Here is a 24031-nt window from a genome sequence, read left to right as displayed (position 1 = left end):
TTAGATTTGGCCTAATAAAAAAGTTTTCTAAAGATTGAAGATATTGTTGGATGAGAGATTTTTTTTGGTAGTTATGGTCTAGATTATTTATGAGTCCGACCCGTTTTATTTATGAGTCCGAGCCCATTAACGGGTCCTGGAAATAAGCACAACAGCTAATTTCCCACCGCATGCACATCTTTATCCCTCTACATTCTTGACAACTGTTCCTATATACATACAACACATACCCATCTTCTAAACTAGGGTTTCCATCGCTTGGTTTTTTGGTGAAAAACTCTTTTTATATAGCCGCCAACAGTAGCACTAGCTTCACTGCCCATTGTGGAACAACAGCCACCGCAACCTGTTGCCATCGGGAACATCCTTCCCTTGTGAAGCCCAGCAGCGCAGCACCCCCCCAGCTCAGCCACGGACTTTGCATGAATTGCTGGCGGCTTATAGACAGATGTTGTATGGTCTCTTCCAGGTTCTTCTTTTGCATTGGAGGTGTGTGAGTCGCATACTGTGAAGGTCTTGGGGCTGTTGGTGCTGAATAGGAAGCATATTGAGTAGATCCTGGGGCTGTTGGCTACTCATTTCTGCAACCAAAATTGTGATCGTTTCTCCAACCTGAATTATAGGTGTTAGAATATGGTCCAGAAAAATTTTTAGAGATAATATTTACAGCATTAGATTGGTCAAGTAAGACTTCTTTAAAAGCAGGAATGATTGGGCATGCACTAGTTACATGCCCTAGATCTTCACAAATGTTACATTTTTCAGAGGTAGATGGTAAGACTTGCAACTCATTGACTTTCTTAAGCTCTATAGATTCTACCTTCTTAGAGAGTAATGCAAGTCTAGCATGTAAATCATCAGATTCTTTCATATCATACTTTCCACCCCCATTTAAAAATTTTTAATTTTCAGAACTGTCATATACTTCAAAAACATCCCAAGACTGAGCATTTTCAGACAAATAGTCAAAGTACTCAAATGCCTCCAAGGGTTCTTTGTTAAAAAATTCACTATTGCACATATGGTTTCCACAAATTATCTCATTTTTTGTTGTAGACCCTCATAAAAAAACTTATGACCCTCCAATTCTCATATCCATGATGAGGACATGCATTTAATAAGTCTTTAAAACGTTCCCAGTAGTGGTAAAATGTTTCTACATCCTTTCGACCAAAATTCATAATTTGTTTTTTTGAGGCGTTGGTCCTATGCATAGGGAAATTGTTTTAAAAAAATTCAGTTTGCATTTCCTGCCAAGTCCCAATAGATCTTGGCCTTAAGGAGTTTAACCAGGTTTTAGCCTTGTCCTTTGGAGAAAATGGGAACAATTTTAACCTAATGACTTCTTCAGTGTATGTTCTATCAATGAAAGTTGAGCAAACTTCTTTAAACTCTTTGATGTGCAAATAAGGGTTTTCTGATTCCATGCCATGAAAATGTGGTAGCAATGGAATCATTCCGGGTTTAAAGTTAAAATTATTTGCATTCAAAGGTTGAATGATACAAAAGGGTGGGCTAGTCCTAACAGGCTGCAAATATTCTCTGTGTCCTGTTAGGATTTACCATTTCCCTATCATTTTGATCATTTTCAGCCATGTTGCTATGAGTGTCAAATGATGATTCAAATGCTGAATTATGAGAAACAGATGAACCTGAAGATGAGGCTGATGATTTAGTCCTAGCAAGTCTATATGTGCTATCTCTAGCCCAACCAGTCATGCAAATTCAGCAAAATAAAATAAAATGAAAGATAAAGTAAAATAAAAACAAATAAATGGAATGAGAGGAAAATATATCACCCAAACTGTGAAGAGATTCACAGCTCCACAAACACCCACTTAGCAATAAGATAATGTTCTGAAAACACCAGTTGTCCCCGGCAACAGTGCCAAAAACTTGATGGTTTCCAAAACTATTACTCCTAAGTGTAGAAGTTGTAACACCCCGTATTTTAGTGTATTTTTACTGAAGGAATTATTTTTATGGATTCAAAATTTATTCTCTTATTTTAAAATTGGTTGGATTTTTAGTGATTTTATTTTTATGATTTTAATTTGGTGAAAATTATTTTTATGTGCTTTCTTAATATTTATTTATTGTTATGCATTTAAATTTATTTTCATATTTAATTAATTACTATGAGATTTAATTATTTTAATTTCGCTTTACCATTACGTTTAAATTATTTTATTTAACTTGTGATTTTGAAATCGTTTCCATTGGATCATTTTTGTGACCCAAGTTATGAGGATTGGACCTCATTTCTTTTCCCTCCATTTTTCTTTCCTCTCCTTTTCTTTTCTCTTTATTTTCTTTTTCCTTATTTCTCCTTCGGTCTCTCCCTCCCGTGCACGACCCAGCCTCTCTCCCTCTAGCACTGCCGTCGCACCACCATTGGCCACCATCTTCTCACCACTTCATCCTCGACCTCTTAGCAACCCATTGGACCCAACCCCACCTCCGATCTATCACCGGTGAAGCATTTTTAACAACATTTCCGTTTTGGGCTTTTTGGTCTTCTACCGCCGCCCACGCCGCCACCCACGGCCAACCTTCACCACCACTAGCTTCACCGACCTCCCTAGGCCCTACCCTATCATTTTTGAGTCTTCGTTTGTCTCTGTTGAAAAGTGGGTATTTGAGCCACACGGCCACAGTGCATTTTGCATTGTTGCGTTGCTCAGACGTCACTTCTTGCAGCTTCGTGATCCTTCGGAAATTGCTATATTGCACTGTAAGTATTTCTCCAAGGAACTTTCGTAATTTAAATGTATTTTTACACTAACCCATTTCACTGTATTTATTTGGCATGCCGGACTGAGTCCGAGGAGTTTGGGGGTCGGATGGATTTGTGATTAGAGTTGTTTGGTTGGTTTGGTTTAATTGGTTTGGTTGTTGATGAGTTGTTTTGATTGGATTTGTTGGGATTGGTTCTGGATGGATGTTGGATCAGTGTTGGTGCATGTTCATATCATTATTTCATGCATGATCATGTTTATAAAGAAAATTGGGTTTACGTGCATTGCATTCATGCTCATGTGTGATTTGAAAAGCTATGATTTTATGTGATAATAATTTTGGGTGCGTGTGTATCACGACCCCGAGCCGAGATGGGGCATTAACTCGGTGGAGTTCCTCTGGTTACTCGGGAGCGGAATATACTGAGTAACGTCCCCTGGGTTGTAGCCGGGCGACAATGGGATCGGGCGAGATGGTCTCGTGCCGACTCCGTGATCCTTCTACTGGCGGGGACTAGAGGATGTCTGGCCACGTATGCGCTGGACGTGGAACTGGGCATCGCTCGTTGCGTAGTGTGGGTGCTTGGCCATGTACGCGCTAGGCGCGGAACTGAGCACCGCTACGAAGTCAGGACGTGCGGATGGTCCATAGGGGAGGCCATGGTGCATATGGAAATTAATGCATGGTGCATATGGAATTAATGCACTATTTTCTGGAAAAATAGTGTGAGTTGGAATTTTGGGTAAATCATTTTCTGGGAAAATGTTTTACGGATATTTTGGGCCAAAATGGGATTTTGGCATGTGTTGAAATAATTATTTTCAGGGAAAATAATGTGTTGAGTAAAATGCATATTTTTCATGTACATGCATGTTAGTTGCATTTAATGCATTTTATATTACGTTGTTATTTTGGGTCATACTTACCTGCGATACCATTTTGTGGTAACGCAGATTTTGATGCAGATGAGGAGGAGGATGGCGAGCCTGAGGAGACGGCTCCGCCTGACGAGTGATCTGGGATCACTCGCTTGACTACTTTATTTTAATACATTGTTTAGTTGAAACTATTGTATTATATTTTTATGGATGACTATATAACTGCTATTTAAATTTTTACTGATGTTTTGATTGTAAATTAATTAGAGTTGGATGATATGTCAAGTGGGAAAAGGATTTTGTATGAAAATAAGTAAACAAACCAGGAAATGTTATATTCACAAGGGAGGATCTGTTGTTGTTGACATGTATGGATGATTTTCTAGAGTGCCTTGGTTTTGAATATTTTTTGTAACACCCCGTATTTTAGTGTATTTTTACTGAAGGAATTATTTTTATGTAATCAAAATTTATTCTCTTATTTTAAAATTGGTTGGCTTTTTAGTGAGTTTATTTCTATGATTTTAATTTGGTGAAAATTATTTTTATGTGCTTTCTTAATATTTATTTATTGTTATGCATTTAAATTGGTTTTAATATTTAAATTAATTACCGTGGGATTTAATTATTTCAATTTGACTTTACCATTACGTTTAAATTATTTTATTTAACTTGTGGTTTTAAAATCATCTCCGTTGGATCATTTTTGTGACCCAAGTTATGAGGATTGGACCTCATTTCTTTTCCCTCCATTTTTCTTCCTCTCCTTTTCTTTTCTTTTCTTTTCTTTTCTTTCCTTTCTTTTTTTTCTTCTTCCTTATTTCCCCTCCCCCGTGCGCGCGATCTCTCTCTTTCTCTCTCCCCGCGTCCGTTTCTTCTCCTCCAACCAGCGCCGCCGTGCATCGGCGGTGGTCGACACCGCCCAGCCCGCTAGCTTCCCCAGCCGCCGACGACCTCACCCCACCAATATCACCTCCGTTCGTGCCGCCGTTAGCCCCCACGAAGCCCACGAAACCCACGAAGCCGCGGCACACTTTCCGCCGTTGCGCCGCCGTCGCACCGCCATTGGCCACCATCTTCCTACCACTTCATCCTCGACTTCTTGGCAACCCATTGGACCCAACCCCAGCTCCGATCCGTCACCGGTGAAGCCCCACCAAGACCATTTCCGATTTGTGCATTTTTGGCCTAAAACCACCCCTTGCGCCGCCACCCACGGCAAACCACCACCACCATTGGCTTCACCGACCTGTCTAGGCCCTACCCTACCATTTTTGGGTCTTCGTTTGTCCTCGTTGAAAAGTGGGTATCTGTGACCCACGGCCACAGTGTATTTTACACTGTGGTGTTGCTCAGACATCACCACTTGCAGCTTCGTGATCCTCCGGAAATTATTATATTGCACTGTAAGTATTTCTCCAATGAACTTTCGTAATTTAAATGTATTTTTGCACTAACCCATTTCACTGTATTTTTTGGCATGCCGGACTGAGTCCGAGGAGTTCGGGGGTCGGATGGATTTGTGATTGGAGTTGTTTGGTTAGATTTGATTGGATTGGTAATTGTTGGTTTGGATATTGTGTTGGTACATGTGCATTTCATTATTTCATGCATGATCATGTTTGTAAAAGAAAACTGGGTTTTCGTGTATTGCATTCATGTTCATGTGTTTATAAAAACTGGGTTTTCATGTGAGAATGGATTTTTGGTGCGTGTGTATCACGACCCCAAGCCAAGATGGGGTATTAACTCGGTGGAACTCCTCTGGTTACTCGGGAGCTGAATATACTGAGTAACGTCCCCTGGATTGTCGCCGGGCGACAATGGGATCGGACGAGATGGTCTCGTGCCGACTCCGTGGTCCTTCTGCTGGCGGGGACTAGAGGATGTCTGGCCACGTACGCGCTGGGCGCGGAACTGGTCATCGCTCGTTGCGTAGTGTGGGTGCTTGGCCATGTACGCACTGGGCGCGGAACTGAGCACCGCTACGAAGCCAGGACGTGCGGATGGTCCATAGGGGAGGCCATGGTGCATATGGAAATGATGCATGGTGCATTTGGAATTAATGCACTATTTTCTGGGAAAATAGTGCGAGTTGGTTTTTGGGTAAATCATTTTCTGGAAAAATGTTTTACGGATAATTTGGGCCAAAATGGGATTTTGGCGTGCGTTGGAAAATTATCATTTTCGGGGAAAATGATGTTTGTGGAAAAATGCATATTTCATCATGTGCATGCATGTTAGTTGCATTTAATGCATTTTATATTACGTTGTTGTTTTGGGTTATACTTACCTGCGATACCATTTTGTGGTAACGCAGATTTTGATGCAGATGAGGAGGAGGAGGGCGAGCCTGAGGAGACGGCTCCGCCTGAGGAGTGATCTGGGATCACTCGTTTGTATATCTGGAACTATTGTAAATTATTTTATGGATGACTGTATAACTGCTATTTAAATCTTTACTGATGTTTGATTGTAAATAAATTCTGGTACTTAGTTCACTATCCGCTGCGTTATTTTATTTGTACACTGTTGCATGTACACACACTGGCACTTCGTTGGGATGTGTGACCGTGTTGTCGCCATCCTGGTGTCTCAATCCCTGTGTATTTATATAAGGGGGATTGGGGGCGCCACAGGTGGTATCAGAGCAGTTCGGCTCTGGGTAAAACCACATGTTCCTTAGGATAGTACCAAAAAATTATTTTTATTATTATTTTAAAATAATAAAATTTTTTTTTAAGAGATGTAAGTTAAGTTATTTATTTTATATTATGAGTTTGTTGCTATGTCATTTTATGTTAATTGATGTTATTTGAATTATTTTATTTATCGCTTTAATTATTGTTTATTTTTGGTTGAGTATAAATTATCTGGATTTAAGCGGGTTTGGAGAATGTTCTATGACAGGATTATGGTGAGACCAAGAAGGCAAGCTGAGGTGCCTGAAGATGAGTTACCTAGAGGTGATGGAAATTATGCTATGGCAAGAGCATTAAATAGAATGACAGAATTTCTTCAACAGAATTTCCGACCGCCGCAGGGAGATTCAAGTAGGGGAGCCCAAGTGGGGTGTCCCTATGAGCGCTTCCTAACGCATAGGACCCCTGCCTTCACTGGGGAGGAGGACCCAATGCGAGCTAGGAGGTGGATTCAAGATTTGGAAAGAACATTTGAAGTTTGTGGATGCACGGAGGCTCAGATGGTATTATATGGAAGTTATATGCTGCAAGGTGAAGAGGCTAATTGGTGGGAGACCAAGCGGACATTATTAGAAATGGAGTTGGGTTCCTTGGCTGCTGTGTCTGGGCAGCGTTTCAAGAAAGAGTTTGATGACCGGTTCTTTCCTGCTTCAGTGAGAAGGCAAAAGGCTCGGGAGTTCAATAATTTGGTCCAAGGTGGCATGACTGTTGAGCAATATGCAAGAAAATTTATGGCGCTTGGACGGTTCGCTCCTCACCTCATTACTACGGAGGAGTTGCGGGTCGAGCGCTTCCAGGAGGGTTTGCGCCATGAGGTACGTAAACAAGTGGCCTGCCTTCGGATTAAGGACTTTCAAGAGTTAGTGGATTTAGCCAGCATTGCAGAACGGGAAAATAGTTTTGGAGCAGGTTCCCCTCCGGGTCAGAAGAGGCGGAGTTACGTTGGTGAAGGGAGTAGTTCTGGGTCGCCTCATAAGTTCGTGCAAAGGACTAGTGCCCGTCCACAGACGACCACCGGTGTTCGTGCTGGAGGTCGAGCTCCAGTTTGTAACAGGTGCAATAGAGCCCATGAGGGTGACTGCAGCCAGAGAGGGATTCAGTGTTTTAGATGTGGCCAGCCGGGTCACTTTGCTCGGGAGTGTCCTGGTCAAGTTCAAGGAGGGCAAGGAGCGCGAGGAGGTCGACGAGGTGGAAGGGGCAACCAAAGACAGTTGGTACAAGCTCGGGTTTATGCAGTGACCCCTGGTGATGTGGATTATGGAGCTCCAGAGACCCACGATGCTGGGGTTATTACTGGTATGCATTTAATTATTTTAATTTGATTTAATATTTGATATGGTTGGATTTTTTGGAATTGACTGGTGGATGTGTTTGCTTCAGGTAGAGTTCGCCTATATGATTTCTATGCATGTACTTTGTTTGATTCTGGGGTGTCTCGATCTTTTGTGTCTGCCACTTTTGCACGGATGTGTAATATGGTCACGGAGCCTTTATCGCAATCTCTAGTAGTGGCACTTCCAAATGGTGAGATGGTGTGGTGCTCTAAAGTTGCTTTAGGCTGTCCTTTGGATTTTGGAGGGAGGACACTGGATGCAGATTTGATTGTATTCAAGTTGCTGGGATTTGATATAATTTTGGGAATGGATTGGCTATATCAATATTCAGCAAATATTGATTGTAGAAGTCGGGTAATTGGTTTTCAACTCTCGGATGATGATTATTTGGAATTCGCGGGAAGTAAGTTGAAGGCAAAACCAACAATTATAGCAGCAATTCAAGCTAGGAGAGATATAGCTCGTGGAGCAGATGCTTTTTTGGTCCAAGTCGAGTCTACGCCATCTGAGAAGAAGTCGTTAGTAGATATTCCAGTTGTGGGCAAGTTTCCTGATGTGTTTGTAGATGATTTGCCCGGATTGCCTCCCGTTCGCGATATGGAATTTGTTATAGATTTGGAACCTGGTGCGGCTCCTGTGCATAAAGCACCTTATCGCATGGCACCGGCTGAATTAAAAGAGTTGAAGACTCAATTGCAAGAACTGGTCGACAAGGGATTTATTCAGCCTAGTACTTCACCGTGGGGAGCACCCGTGTTGTTTGTCAAGAAGAAAGATGGTACTCTCAGAATGTGTATAGATTATCGGGAGCTTAACAAAGTGACTATTAAGAACAAGTATCCTCTACCAAGAATTGATGATTTGTTTGACCAACTTCAGGGAGCGGCTATCTTTTCAAAGATTGATTTGAGGTCAGGGTACTATCAGTTGAGAATAAGAGATAAGGACGTGTCCAAGACTGCTTTCAGGACGAGGTATGGGCATTATGAATTTAAGGTGATATCTTTTGGGTTAGCTAATGCCCCTGCTGCTTTTATGGATTTATTGAATAGGGTGTTTCGTCCTTTCTTGGATTCTTTTGTGGTGGTGTTTCTCGACGACATTTTGATTTATTCTCGAGATTTGGAAGAGCATGCTTGTCACCTTCGTCTGGCACTTGGGAAATTAAGAGAACATCAATTGTACGCTAAGTTGAGCAAGTGTGAATTCTGGTTAGAAGAAGTTAAGTTTCTTGGACATGCGATTTCTCAAGAAGGGGTGGCTGTAGATCCTAGTAAAGTAGAAGCTGTTTTGTCGTGGCCTCGCCCTTCGACAGTTCGTGAGATACGAAGTTTCTTGGGACTTGCCGGGTACTATCGAAGATTTGTGGAAGGTTTTTCTCGACTATCAGGACCTCTCACTGCCTTGACTAGGAAAAATACTGAGTTTGTATGGTCTGACAAATGTGAGAGAAGTTTTCAAGAGTTGAAGAGAAGATTGACAACGGCACCTATTTTGGCACTTCCGGAGCCACACAAGTCATTTGTGATTTTCAGTGATGCATCCAAATTCGGGTTGGGATGCGTTCTTATGCAAGAGGGACGGGTTGTTGCTTATGCATCTCGTCAGCTGAAGATTCATGAAAGGAATTATCCCACGCATGATTTGGAGTTGGCGGCAATAGTTTTTGCGCTTAAGATCTGGCGGCATTATCTGTATGGCGAAGCCTGTGAAGTTTATACTGATCACAAGAGTTTGAAGCATCTGTTTACTCAGAAGAATCTAAACATGAGGCAGAGACGGTGGTTAGAGCTAATTAGCGATTATCAGTGTGAAATCAAGTATCATCCAGGAAAGGCAAATTTAGTCGCTGATGCCTTGAGCAGGAAGTCACAACAAGTGGATGAAGCGGAATCATCAGATGTGGACTCTCTCCTTTGTGGAATGAGGAGACTTCTTATCGAGAGTTCACAGCAAGAAGAATTATTATCTTCAGTCTTGGATATCCGAGTAGTGGATTTTGAAGAATTAAAGACTCTTCAAAGAAAGGACCCTAATTTGTTGGCTATCAGGAAAAGAGTCAGAAAGTCTAGAGGACCCTTGCATTACAGCTTGGATAAGGATGGCATTCTTCGGTTTCGGGATCGTAGAGTGATTCCCCGAGATTCTGAATTTAAAGAGCGAATTTTAGCAGAAGCTCATGCAACTCCTTATTCGGTTCATCCAGGAAGCACGAAGATGTATAGAGATTTAAAGAAGAATTTCTGGTGGGAAGGAATGAAGTCGGACATCGCTTTGTTTATTGAGAAATGTGACACATGCCGACAGGTGAAGGCTGAGCATCAGAGACCTGCTGGTAGACTCCAACCTCTCCCTATTCCGGAGTGGAAGTGGGATGATATTTCTATGGATTTTGTGGTAGGGTTGCCGAGGACTCCTAGTGGGAAGAACTCCATTTGGGTGATTGTGGATCGGTTGACCAAGAGTGCCCATTTCTTGCCTGTTAATAATACTGACTCGTTGGGTAAGTTGACTCGGTTATATGTCAAGGAGATAGTGCGTTTGCATGGAATACCCAAGAGTATCGTGTCAGATCGGGACTCGCGATTCACGTCCCATTTCTGGAAGAGTTTGCAGGCAGCATTAGGTACTAAATTGAAGTTTAGTTCGGCGTATCACCCCCAAACAGACGGCCAATCAGAGCGTACTATTCAGACTCTGGAGGATATGTTGCGGTCTTGTGTCATGGAATTCCAAGGAAGTTGGGAGAATCACTTACCGCTTATTGAGTTCTCTTATAATAACAGTTTTCATTCCTCCATTCAGATGGCCCCGTATGAAGCTTTATATGGACGGAAGTGCAGATCGCCTTTATGTTGGGATGAAGTTGGCGAGAACAAATTGCTTGGGCCTGAGATAATTCAAGAAATGAAGGATCAAGTTCAGTTTATCAGGAAGAAGATGGCTGAAGCGCAAAGTCGCCAGAAAAGTTACGCAGATACAAGAAGAAGAGACTTATCCTTTGAAGAAGGAGATTGGGTTTATCTTAAAGTCTCTCCTATGAAAGGCGTTAAGCGCTTTGGTAAGAAAGGAAAGCTTAGTCCAAGATATATTGGCCCTTTTCAGATCGTAGAGAAGGTTGGGCTTGTTGCTTATAGAGTTGCCTTGCCAGATTATTTTGGAGATGTTCATGATGTGTTTCATGTGTCCTCATTGAAGAAGAGTTTTGGACAGCAAGAGCCACGTTTTGTGGATCCCGAACACATTCAACTGCGGCCCAACCTTACTTATGAAGTTGCCCCAACCCAAATCGTGGATTGGAAAGAGCAAGAGTTAAGGTCCAAGGTAATACCTATGGTGAAAGTGTCATGGGGTGATCCGTTGGCTCAAGATTTCTCTTGGGAGAGAGAAGCCGACATGAGGGAGCAATATCCGTACTTGTTTGATTGATTTTGACGGTATGTTCTAAGTATTCTCTTGATTGAATCTTGATCTTGTCTTAGATTAATATTTGACCTTGCCAATTTCGTGGACGAAATTTTTTTTAAGGGGGGAGGATGTAACACCCCGTATTTTAGTGTATTTTTACTGAAGGAATTATTTTTATGTAATCAAAATTTATTCTCTTATTTTAAAATTGGTTGGATTTTTAGTGAGTTTATTTCTATGATTTTAATTTGGTGAAAATTATTTTTATGTGCTTTCTTAATATTTATTTATTGTTATGCATTTAAATTGGTTTTAATATTTAAATTAATTGCCGTGGGATTTAATTATTTCAATTTGACTTTACCATTACGTTTAAATTATTTTATTTAACTTGTGGTTTTAAAATCATCTCCGTTGGATCATTTTTGTGACCCAAGTTATGAGGATTGGACCTCATTTCTTTTCCCTCCATTTTTCTTCCTCTCCTTTTCTTTTCTTTTCTTTCTTTTCTTTTTTTCTTCTTCCTTATTTCCCTCCCCGTGCGCGCGATCTCTCTCTTTCTCTCTCCCCGCGTCCGTTTCTTCTCCTCCAACCAGCGCCGCCGTGCATCGGCGGTGGTCGACACGCCCAGCCCGCTAGCTTCCCCAGCCGCCGGCGACCTCACCCCACCAATATCACCTCCGTTCGTGCCGCCGTTAGCCCCCACGAAGCCCACGAAACCCACGAAGCCGCGGCACACTTTCCGCCGTTGCGCTGCCGTCGCACTGCCATTGGCCACCATCTTCCTACCACTTCATCCTCGACCTCTTGGCAACCCATTGGACCCAACCCCAGCTCCGATCCGTCACCGGTGAAGCCCCACCAAGACCATTTCTGATTTGTGCATTTTTGGCCTAAAACCACCCCTTGCGCCGCCACCCACGGCAAACCACCACCACCATTGGCTTCACCGACCTGTCTAGGCCCTACCCTACCATTTTTGGGTCTTCGTTTGTCCTCGTTGAAAAGTGGGTATCTGTGACCCACGGCCACAGTGTATTTTACACTGTGGTGTTGCTCAGACATCACCACTTGCAGCTTCGTGATCCTCCGGAAATTATTATATTGCACTGTAAGTATTTCTCCAAAGAACTTTCGTAATTTAAATGTATTTTTGCACTAACCCATTTCACTGTATTTTTTGGCATGCCGGACTGAGTCCGAGGAGTTCGGGGGTCAGATGGATTTGTGATTGGAGTTGTTTGGTTAGATTTGATTGGATTGGTAATTGTTGGTTTGGATATTGTGTTGGTACATGTGCATTTCATTATTTCATGCATGATCATGTTTGTAAAAGAAAACTGGGTTTTCGTGTATTGCATTCATGTTCATGTGTTTATAAAAACTGGGTTTTCATGTGAGAATGGATTTTTGGTGCGTGTGTATCACGACCCCAAGCCGAGATGGGGTATTAACTCGGTGGAACTCCTCTGGTTACTCGGGAGCGGAATATACTGAGTAACGTCCCCTAGATTGTCGCCGGGCAACAATGGGATCGGACGAGATGGTCTCGTGCCGACTCCGTGGTCCTTCTGCTGGCGGGGACTAGAGGATGTCTGGCCACGTACGCGCTGGGCGCGGAATTGGTCATCGCTCGTTGCGTAGTGTGGGTGCTTGGCCATGTACGCACTGGGCACGGAACTGAGCACCGCTACGAAGCCAGGACGTGCGGATGGTCCATAGGGGAGGCCATGGTGCATATGGAAATGATGCATGGTGCATTTGGAATTAATGCACTATTTTCTGGGAAAATAGTGCGAGTTGGTTTTTGGGTAAATCATTTTCTGGGAAAATGTTTTACGGATAATTTGGGCCAAAATGGGATTTTGGCGTGCGTTGGAAAAGGGGAAAATGATGTTTGTGGAAAAACGCATATTTCATCATGTGCATGCATGTTAGTTGCATTTAATGCATTTTATATTACGTTGTTGTTTTGGGTTATACTTACTTGCGATACTATTTTGTGGTAACGCAGATTTTGATGCAGATGAGGAGGAGGAGGGCGAGCCTGAGGAGACGGCTCCGCCTGAGGAGTGATCTGGGATCACTCGTTTGTATATCTGGAACTATTGTAAATTATTTTATGGATGACTGTATAACTGCTATTTAAATCTTTACTGATGTTTGATTGTAAATGAATTCTGGTACTTAGTTGACTATCCGCTGCGTTATTTTATTTGTACACTGTTGCATGTACACACACTGGCACTTCGTTGGGATGTGTGACCGTGTTGTCGCCATCCTGGTGTCTCAATCCCTGTGTATTTATATAAGGGGGATTGGGGGCGCCACATTTTTCGAAAAGGAAATGGACAAAACCAGAGTAATTCAAATCTCAAGAAAATAAACTATTCGACTTAAGACAACCAACTGAAATTTAAACTTCACCTTAATGTAAATAGAGAGAGTTGAATGGACAATAAAGTAACTACAGATTTTATAGAAACAATTTGATAAACACCTGGGTTGCGATTTTAGAACTTCTTTTATAGAAAAAGCCCACGTATTGTTCGCTGGTCTATGCCTAGTTCGTGAAGATTTAAATTGAATGTTGATGGATGTAGCATTGGGAATCCTGGAGAAAGTGGTGGAGGAGGTGTCCTGAGGGATGATACCGGTAAGTTGGTATTTACTTATTCCAAATATTTTGGTTGTTGTTCTAACAATGCAGCTGAGCTCATAGCAGTGTTAGAAGGATTGTGTTTATGCAAACAAATGGGTTTTAGTAAAGTTGATATTGAATGTGATTCTTTGGTGGTTGCAAATTGGATTGCTGATAAGATATGTAATGTTTGGTACCTCTGGGATTTTTGGGACAAATTAATGGCTCTTTTAGAGGAATTTGATTTTTCTATTAGCCATTGTTTTAGAGAAGCTAATAGTGTTGCTGATCTATTGGCGAAATCTGGGGCTCGAAGAGTGAATAATGTCGTTCGGAGTGTTGCTCTTTTGGATATAGAAATAAGGGGCTTGTACAGATTGGATAAGTCGGGTATGGCTTGTATACGGGGTTAGTCTGGTTTAGCAGCTGCATGGTGGATATAGTTTTTTTGTCTTGATTATTTATTTATTTGTTGAAATAAATTGGTTCTGGTTTTTTGGATACTTGGGTTTTGGTTTTTGATGAATATTGTAACCCCCAAGTATATAAGTTGTAGCCATGGTTTTCCTCCACCATAGGTGAGGATTTCTTAATAAACTTGGGATGGAGCCACTATGTGTGGGGCTTCCGGCTCTTTTTCTTTTTCTTTTTTTTTTTAAATATGCAATCTGAAGAACGTAAACTAAGAGTTCATATACCAAGGCTTTAAAAGAATTTATCACTAATCATCAACCAATTTTTACTTTATCACTTGGCGGAGAGATACCTCGATTGATTCAAGATTCTGTTGTGCCTAGTATCAACAATAGAATAGGAATAAGAACGAGAGCATTTAACGAAAAAAACCATTCATAGAAACTTGATTTTAGAAATAGTGAAGTATGTAAATCGAGGCCTATAGAGATCCAACCAACATAAAGAACAAAGTGAAGTTTTACCGCAACCCAAGCTACAGATTTAGCCTAAATTTACCATCATCAACATCAAATCTCAGCAAAATGAAAACCCTAGAAATTCTTAACAGTTTAAAAAACGTGTAAGAGGAGAAAAATAAAACCGAATCTTGACACCCCCCCAATTCCAACTCTCTTTCCTATTTATCAACCCTTCCATAGTCATCTTCTCTCTCTTCGAAACTGCTGCCTCCATCCTTTGCTACGGACGTCTCCTTCACTTTAACCATACTACCCCTTTTGCTCTTTACCTTCTCTTTCTCTATTTTCTTTCTGCCTCTCGAATGTTCCTTTCTTTCTTCTCCTGTTAGTAGAGGCGGGCTTCAATTCTCTAGTGTTGTGTTATGAGTCATGGGAGATTGCAGACGTGGGCCTCAATTCTTTAGTCTTGTGTTATGAGTAATGGGAGCTTTATTGCATACGCGGGCCCAACCTACCATATGCACAAAGTGAATTAAACCCTTGCAAGTCTAAGTTAAATAAAACTGGGCCAAGTCTATTTTTACTGTGTAATCAGTTTTTTTACATGTCAACAGCCCAACTGTTATGCATTGTTTAATAAATACTTTTTTAACAAATAAAACTTATTTAATCAAGTATAATAAGAGTATTTAAAACAACATTATTTCCCTTTTATCAAGCAGCATGGGTCTTCATGGAGGCTGCCGGACTTCGCATAAGGGAGCTTCATAGTGGAACTACTTGTGCAACAACAAATATATGTTATGTATATATGTGCAGTACTAAGTACCCTAGGGCAGCGAAAGGAAACGGCATGCATGCTATGTGGTTATAGCATGAGTTGGTAGAGGTTAGGAATTATAATGGGAAGAGGACTCTAAATTGTAATCCTAGAGGAAAGAGGGTTGCGGAGTGCGATATTTATCTATATGCGCATAGTTGGAAACCTTAACGAAAGAAAAGGAAGAAACAACGTGAAGGGAGTTATGCATGGGTTTCACGAAGTGCTTCTGGGCTTTAACTCGTGCGTTTTAAATTTTGGGTCCATTTCCAAAATGTTAGGGGCCCACATCTTGGGTAATGAATGGTCTTAGCAAATACGTTACGCCGGTTAAGGCACTCTAAATAATTTATTTGGTTTATCTGTATTTTTATAGGTTGAGAAATAAATACATACTAATGGGCCTGGTATTCGATAAATTCCCATGACCTCATCTCAAATTCTAAAAATAATACAACTAGTCCCAAAAATTTCTTGGATCATTTTCCACTTGCTCATTAGAAGATTTTAACCTAGTTATTAAGCCCAATAAAATCCATCTTCTGCCAAAATAAATTTTGAACTCGTAACCTACTTTAAAATTACTCGATAAAACTCAAATGGCATTTTCATACATAGTAACCCAAAAGAAAAATTTTATAGCACTCATGCTTGGCTTGGGCTTGGTGCTAGGCTTGGGTGTTACAGTTATAAACCACCATTATATCCGTGGCGGAGCCGTATACTACTATTATAACCGTGGCAGAGCCTTAACGAAAACAAAATAGAAACAACATCGAAACCAGATTATAATCCGATACTGAATCAGAAATTCATACCAAGGTTTTCAGATGCTACATCATATCAAAACATGGTACTGAACATATTCAGATCATTTCACATATTCAAAAACAGATTCAAAACATCTTTGCATCACATGCACAAATTTTCATAAATTTTATATTCCCTCTTTGCAGAGTTCATAAACAGAAGTGGCACAGTGGCACGGGGTGACTAGAAGTGGCACGGACGACGGTTTATGTGGCTTTTCTTGGTGCTCCACGCCTGTTCTGTCGTGGGCTTCAAGCCTGAACTAACTGGGCGGCAGCGGAGGAGTTTTCCATGTTTCAGTGGTGTAAAAACAGAGGTGGTTTTCCTTCGGTTGTTCCCATGGTGGTTCACGGTGGAATTGACGTGGAGGAGCATGCAGTTGGAATGGGTGCGTGGTGGTGCAAGGGAGTGGCTGGGTAGCTTGGGTGGAACTGCCGTGCATGGTGAGGAAGAGAAAATGTGCTCTGTTTTACGTGCTTGAAACAGGGGATGTGGAGGCTTGATGGCCAGTTGGGACACGACGGCTGGGCTGTTTTCATGGTTGTTCAAGGCTGGCTACGGTGGTTAGACATGGGGCTTCGCGGTGCACTTTCCTTGCGGTGCCACGGCGTGCTCAGTTGTCTCATGGTGCAGCGGTTTTTCGTGAGAAAGGGTGGTGGCACACGACGGGACTTCTTCTTCTTGATCCCATGCAACGATGGCTGAGTAGCTGGGCGTGTTAGGGTGCTGTAGCAATGAGCGATGGCCTTTTGTTTTATAGTGGTGGGAGGAAAATTTGATGGCGTCCTTGTTGCTAAGTGTGGGATTTAGTGGCTATGAAAGAAGAAAATATTAGAGGGAAGGAAAATTGGGTTGTGTGCGTGAGTTTGGTGCTGCCTGAACGTGGAGACGTGGGGAGTGAACGTGCGGCAGCCCTAGCTTGGGGAAGTTTCTACGTACGTGAGGATATGCATGTATTTATATAGGTAACCAAAACCCTAGAGCAGTAGAACAATGTAACACCCCGTATTTTAGTGTATTTTTACTGAAGGAATTACTTTTATGGATTCAAAATTTTATTCTCTTATTTTAAAATTATTGGATTTTTAATTGGGTTACTTTTATGATTTTTAGTTTACGAAAATTATTTTCGAAGTGCTTTCTTTAAATTAATTATTGTTATGTGTTTAAATTTCTTCTCGAATTAAATTAACTTATTATTGGGTTTAATTATTTATTTTTATGTTAATCACTGTGTTTGAAATATTTTATTTCACTAGCTGTTTTAAAATCGTTTCCATTGGATCATTTTCGTGACCCAAGTTATGAGGATTGGACCTCATTTCTTTTCCCTCTATTTTTCTTTTCCTTTTCTTCTTTTCTTTTCTTTTTCTCCTCCCTGGTTTCCCTTCTCGTGCGCGACACACTCTCTCTCTCTCTCTCTCTCGCCGTGCATTCATCTCTCTCCCAGCCCTCCGCCATGCGCCGGCGGTGGTCGACACCGCTCGGCTCCTCCGCTCCCCCTGCCTCCGGCGATCACCCCCCTCCATTTCCAGCTCCTCTATTGCCACCGTTAACCACCACGAACCCATTGAAGTGCGGCGTTCCATGCACCACTACGCCGCCGTCGCGCCACCTCCAGCCACCATCTTCCTACCACTTCATCCTCGACCTCTTAGCAACCCATTAGACCCAACCCCACCTCCGATCCACCATCGGTGAAGTTCCACCATCCACTTTTCCGATTTGGGTATTTTGGTCTTCTACCGCCCATTGTGCCGCCACCCACGGCCAACCTTCACCACCACTAGCTTCACCGACCTCCCTAGGCCCTACCCTATCATTTTTGGGTCTTCGTTTGTCTCCGTTGAAAAGTGGGTATCTGTGACCTACGGCCACAGTGTATTTTACACTATTCTGTAGCTGTTTTTCCACTTCTTGCAGCTTCGTGATCCTTCGGAAATTGTTTTATAGCGCTGTAAGTATTTTTCAAAGAATTCTTGTGAATTTAATGTATTTTTGCACTAACGCATTTCACTGTTGATTGGTTTTGCCGGACTGCGTCCGAGGAGTACGGAAGTCGGATAGATTTGTGATTGGAGTTGTTTGGTTGGTTTGGTTGAATTGGTTATTGGTTGTTGATGAGTTGTTTGATTGGATTTGATGGGACTGGTTATTGATGGACGTTGGATTGGTGTTGGTACATGTGCATTTCATTATTTCATGCATGATCATGTTTGTAAAGAAAATTGAGTTTTCGTGTATTGCATTCATGCTCATGTGTGATTTGGAAAGTTATGATTTTATGTGAGAATATTTTTGGGTACGTGTGTATCACGACCCCAAGCCGAGATGGGGCATTATCTCGTTGGAGCTCCTCTGGTTACTCGGGAGCGGAATAAACTGAGTAACGTCCCCTGGATTGTCGCCGGGCGACAATGGGATCGGACGAGAGATTCGTGCCGACTCCGTGGTCCTTCTGCTGGCGGGAACTAGAGGATGTCTGGCCACGTACGCGCTGGGCGCGGAACTGGGCATCGCTCTTTGCGTAGTGGGTGCTTGGCTACGAACGCACTGAGCGCGGAACTGAGCATCGCTACGAAGCCAGGACTTGCGGATGGTCCCTACGGGAGGCCATGGTGCATAGGGTAATAACGGATTAATTGGCTATTTTCTAGAAAAATAGTGTGTGTTGGATTTTTGTAAATCATTTTCTGGGAAAATGTTTTACGGATTATTTTTGGGCCAAATGGAATTTTGGCGTGTGTTGGAGAAATTATCATTTTCGGGGAAAATGATGTTTTGAGGAAAATGCATATTTCATCATATGCATGCATGTTGGTTGCATTAAATGCATTTTATTTCCTCAGGATTATTTGGGTTATACTTACCTGCGGTACCATTATGTGGTAACGCAGATTTTGATGCAGATGAGGAGGAGGAGGGCGAGCCTGAGGAGATGGCTCCGCCCGAAGAGTGATCTGGGATCACTGGCTTTGTTATTTTATTTTACTCATTTGTATTTGGGACATGTGTTAAACTTTATTTTGGGATGACTGTATAAATGCTTTTAAACCTCTTCTGATATTTAGATTGTATTTTAAATTCTGGTACTTAGTAGAATTAATTATCCGCTGCGTTTTTATTGTACACTATTGCATGTACACACACTTGGCACTTCATTGGGATGCGTGACCGTGTTGTCATCATCCCGACGTCTCAATCCCCGTATTTTTTTTATAAGGAGGATTGGGGGCGCCACAAACAAAACACAAAATGAAGAAATGTGCATGAGATATTGAGTAGTTGTGTTGATCTTTTAGATTAAATCTTGTGCCACTATAAAGGAAATGCACACTTGGTCTATTAATTGATAAATGGGCTTTAACCTAATTACACGCTCAATAAATATTCATATTCTACCAAAATAAAAATAAAAGAAATTTTAGGTCGGTAGTGTATTTTAAATTACTTTTTAAATCTCAAGTGGACTTTTCATCCATATTAATCTAAAACAAAATTTAGACGCGAGCTTCATGCTAGACCCAAATGTTACAATTTAAAAACTTGAAACAAAATATTTACTAAGAAATAAAAAATGAAGGTAATTGCGCGGGTCTTTAACTAGTTTATAAAAATTGAAGCACCATTTCATGAGAAAAGTCACAACTTTTCAACTATATACCCTTAGAATATTAAAAAGGTACGAAATACTTGTCATCAGATGACCATATATATTGTTCTAGTGGTCCGTTACATGATCATTTGAAACATTTTAGACAATGAATTATCAAAAAACCAACACTAACTGTGGAGAACTGATCTTTAGTTCTGATCACTAGTTCTGAGTCGTCTTATTAGCTTCACTACTGCAGGAAAATGATTCTTGATGAAAGTAGCTGTAAATGATCCGAATGGATATATAATCTTTAAGACCTCGTGAAGTAGTGATCTATAACTTGGAACTTGGAACTTGGAACAGATCCTTATGTGAATCTGTACGTTGGGAGTAAATATTTAATTAGCTAGCTAGCCTGCCCCGGGGAACCAAGCAATTTCAATTGAACACTAGGGCACAAACCGTCACAAAATATTCATATATTTTTAATTTATTATACAAGACACGATAACATATTAAAACGTACGAGACTCAAACTAAATCATTAAGCCACGAATCACAACACAAACAACATTGCCGACATAATTGATGATACTTCATACGTAGTACCATTACACATGATTATTGATGATACTTCATACTACTAGCTAGTTGCACAAGCTGCAAATTAATAAAACTTAGATCGAGGACCACATGATCATCTTTATTTTGTAGTGAAGTAGTATATACTAGATAGCCATCATGGCCTCATGAAGTAGTAGTACTACTGCAATGCAATCATGGCGCCGTCTATCAATCTAACTAGCTACATCAAATATTCTCATAGCTCTCCAAGAAACTTCTTGCAAAGCCTTTTTTTTCAACTTCCTTCTTCCATTGCTCGCCAAAACGCTCCAAGACTTCCAGTATTTTATCCCCAGGACCAGACAGCAACACTTTATCTTCCTCTCTCAGCACAACAAATGATACGCTCACATCATTCGAAAATATTGGATCATTTACGGCCTTTAAACGTTGTTTAGCCTCTTTTATTTCCATCTCCGATGAAACCCTGAACGACTTTACAGAAAGGCCTTGCTGGATTATGAGCACATCTTGACCCACTTTATTTGCTTTCTCAAAAAATGTATCGTTCCATTCCTCGTTCGTGCCTCTATAGTAGAATTCGTAATTTCTTTTCTGATTGAACAAGATATATATGTTATGTCAAACTCCATTTTCTATTTGAATGCAGATTATAAATTTTACTTTAAACTGCATGCACATGCATGATCAATATTTATATTATATACTTAGATGTCATGTATATTTGTCACCCGAAAGTCCTTTCGAAGTACACCATCCTTAATTTATAAGTAATTTACGTACGTATGGTTTTAAGCTGTGAAAATAACACTTTACCTTTGGTTCTTCTGGTCCTTCAGAAGACACAATTACACTACTTTTCTCCTTATGCTTTTTAGGTTTTTGCACCTTTTCATCTGGGTTAGTGGAAGCTGAGGCATTCATTTCAGTCGTTGGCATTGTAATCAGGCGGAATGCATTTGTGACTTTATCCTTACCTTTTAGGTCCATCACCATCATGATAAACTCATTCTTGAACTGCCACTCCTTACTCATGATCATGAATTGGCTGCCTGATGCAGCTAGTGATGAAGAGCACGGCAATACATACCACGGTTTCTCAGTTATTAGCATATTCCACACGTCTACGGTCCAGGCGCTGATCTGCTCCACCATTGGGATCCATACAATTTTATAATTGTCCTTCCTCGACGTTGCTCCTTCATAGATTGACTTCAGCTTCAAGATATCGTCGTTAGAGAAGCCCGAAATGATTAATAGAATATTCTTATTTTTCAGCACGTCGGCGCCAACCTGTTTGTGCAATGCAATAATGAAAGTCGACAACTCGATCAACTGCTTAATTAATAGTTTAAGCTGTATATTATTGTAAATATTACACATGGATGCAGTGTCAGAATATTCAGTTGTGATCACTAGTATTAGACGGTGATGCGTTGACTTATATATAAATGAAGGAAACATTACAGACAAGCTCATATATATATATATATATATATATATATATATATATATCTAGACAGAGAGAGAGATGCTTACAGACGTACTGAAAAAGTAGAACTCAGCAGAATTAATGTTAGAGATCAGAGTCTTGGCGCAATTAGATTTTGAGTCAGGCAGCTTGGCCTTTATTGTAGAAGCGGACCACAAATGACAATGGGTGGCTCTACAGCCCTGCTGGCAGCTCCGCCGGGCTTCCGCTAGTGTATTTTATGTAAGTTTTTATTACTTTCTTTTTTTAAATATATTTTTTAACACCTTTTATTTTAAAAAAAAAATGCACAACAAAAATAATTTTTTAATCATTAAGTAAAAATAAAAAATAAAAAATGCCACCATGTGTCGGGGCGGGTTGACCCCAGCGGCACCTCCCGGGGGCAGGGGACGGGATATGAAACCCTCCCACCTACATGGTGTGCCCCCGCCCAGCACCATGCGGATAACACCCCTAAGCTCGAGTACACTTCCTATTAGTTTATTTATTTTTATAAATATTTAAAGATATATTGTCTTTAATTAAGCATATAGCTAGCTAGCATAAGACCACCAATATTAATCTATAATATGGTGCGAAAATGAGAATATATATATTTTTTAAAGGTGTCTTCCATTGCAGAAATTTGCTATCGTTTTCGCGAACAGAAAAAAAAAATTACAAAATTGTTGTGTTTGCTACAGTTTGAGGAAGGGAAAAAATTTACATGCCTCCTTTTTGGTAGAACCGTCAATAAGCTTCCGGAGATTAACTTTTGCAGATCTCAGCGCATTGAAAGCCTTCACTATCTCCTGAACCTCTGAAAGCTTCTTCCAATAATATGCCTTCGCATAGTCTGCTGTGAACCAGAATGTTTGGCTAGCATTAATGCTGCCACTTTCGAATTGACCATATAATATTGCATGTACGTACTACAAATGTTTCGTGCATGAATGGCTTAGGAAGAGTAATTAAGCAAAAGGCCCAAAATAGGTTTAGCGCTTCAAACAATGCTCACAATAGACCAAAATCTAATAAAACATGTTTGCGACTAATAACAATACTCCAAATACATGGATTTGAGACAAAATATGGTTGAACGCCAGATGAAGATTCCTTGAGAGGTAAAACTAGAGGATCAAGAGGTCTAAAAGAAACTGTCAACATGATCGAGTTTGGCGTTAACCTAGCTCTAATAAATTGAAATATAATAGAAAATGAAATAGAGAAGAGAGAATGAGGGAGAAAGTCTTTGAGTGTTGCATCTTGCTATTCTCAGTTGTGATTGAATGCAAAGTAGTATAGGTCCTATTTTTAGGAAAATTATATGGTAAATATCATAATAATTATGAAAATCAAATCTCTTAATTTAATAATTATAAAAATAATCAACTTACTTGATTTGATAGTTATACATGAAAATCAAATCAGGATAATAATCAAGTCAAATTTTTTATTTGATTATATTATCTCTAATAGGTCTAAGATTAATTACCAATTCAATAACTAGCTATTGGTAATTCAATAAAAGATAAGTATGGTATCATCCCTTAGTTTTGTCTAATCTATTTATTGGTTTATCTTGTATGCCTATTTAACAAAAAGGCAAGGTTGAGTTTATTATGAACCAAACACTTTGTTAATTGGGAGGCCTAGGGTTGTTTGAACTGATCTAAGAAGTCCATGCAAGCCGATTTCTCGAAATATCCTTACGCCAACAGGCCGCGCGGGTTGAAGTTAGCATGTTTTCTAATCATCAAAGAAATGAGATCACCAGAACTGGCTAACCTTTTTGTTGATCATGACAAGGTTCAAATTTCATCGTTCGGAAGTTGAAGGTCATGAGGTCGTTCTTTTTGGCTGACATGATGATCGATTGTTCCTGTAAAATATTGATCATCAGCTGATTATGAAAAATAATGCGAATATAGATATATGAATATATATTAAAATGAAAATATTGGATAAGGGAAAGTGAGAAAAAGGATGTGTATATTGCACGTATATTGGCTTCTACAAAACGCGAGAGGTTTGTAGCAGTGTACGCTGAAAAATTGCGCGGCCAATTCATAGCTAGCTATTAGTTGAACCAAAAAATGCTGAGAAGAAGACAGTTTCTGAGGGTATGGTTTCAAGTTTACTTGCAGCACACCTTAATGGCAGCCAT

General features: G+C 40.6%; 1 protein-coding gene, 1 long non-coding RNA gene and 1 other non-coding gene across 3 annotated transcripts; 2 read left to right on the top strand and 1 right to left on the bottom strand.

Annotated features, from left to right (window-relative positions):
- Positions 1–1092: 1092 nt before the first annotated feature.
- LOC121245134 lies at positions 1093–1200 on the top strand. The gene has a single exon (XR_005936547.1). It is a non-coding gene; the product is annotated as a small nucleolar RNA R71 (small nucleolar RNA).
- A 10941-nt stretch (positions 1201–12141) lies between these two features.
- Positions 12142–19303, top strand: LOC121244659. Its single transcript, XR_005936470.1, has 2 exons — positions 12142–12172; positions 19105–19303. It is a non-coding gene; the product is annotated as an uncharacterized LOC121244659 (long non-coding RNA).
- Positions 19304–20615: 1312 nt separating this feature from the next.
- Positions 20616–24031, bottom strand: LOC121244265 (protein SIEVE ELEMENT OCCLUSION B-like). The gene is made up of 5 exons (XM_041142277.1): positions 24017–24031; positions 23653–23746; positions 22596–22723; positions 21207–21683; positions 20616–20984 (listed from the first exon to the last, which is right to left on the bottom strand). The coding sequence occupies exons 1-5, from the start codon at positions 24029–24031 to the stop codon at positions 20616–20618; spliced, it is 1083 nt and encodes a 360-aa protein (XP_040998211.1).

The sequence above is a fragment of the Juglans microcarpa x Juglans regia genome, chromosome 8S, assembly GCF_004785595.1.
Source record: "Juglans microcarpa x Juglans regia isolate MS1-56 chromosome 8S, Jm3101_v1.0, whole genome shotgun sequence".
Classification (NCBI taxonomy): domain Eukaryota; kingdom Viridiplantae; phylum Streptophyta; class Magnoliopsida; order Fagales; family Juglandaceae; genus Juglans; species Juglans microcarpa x Juglans regia.
Note: the sequence above shows the minus strand (reverse complement) of the source record. Positions and strands in the feature narration are given on the sequence as shown.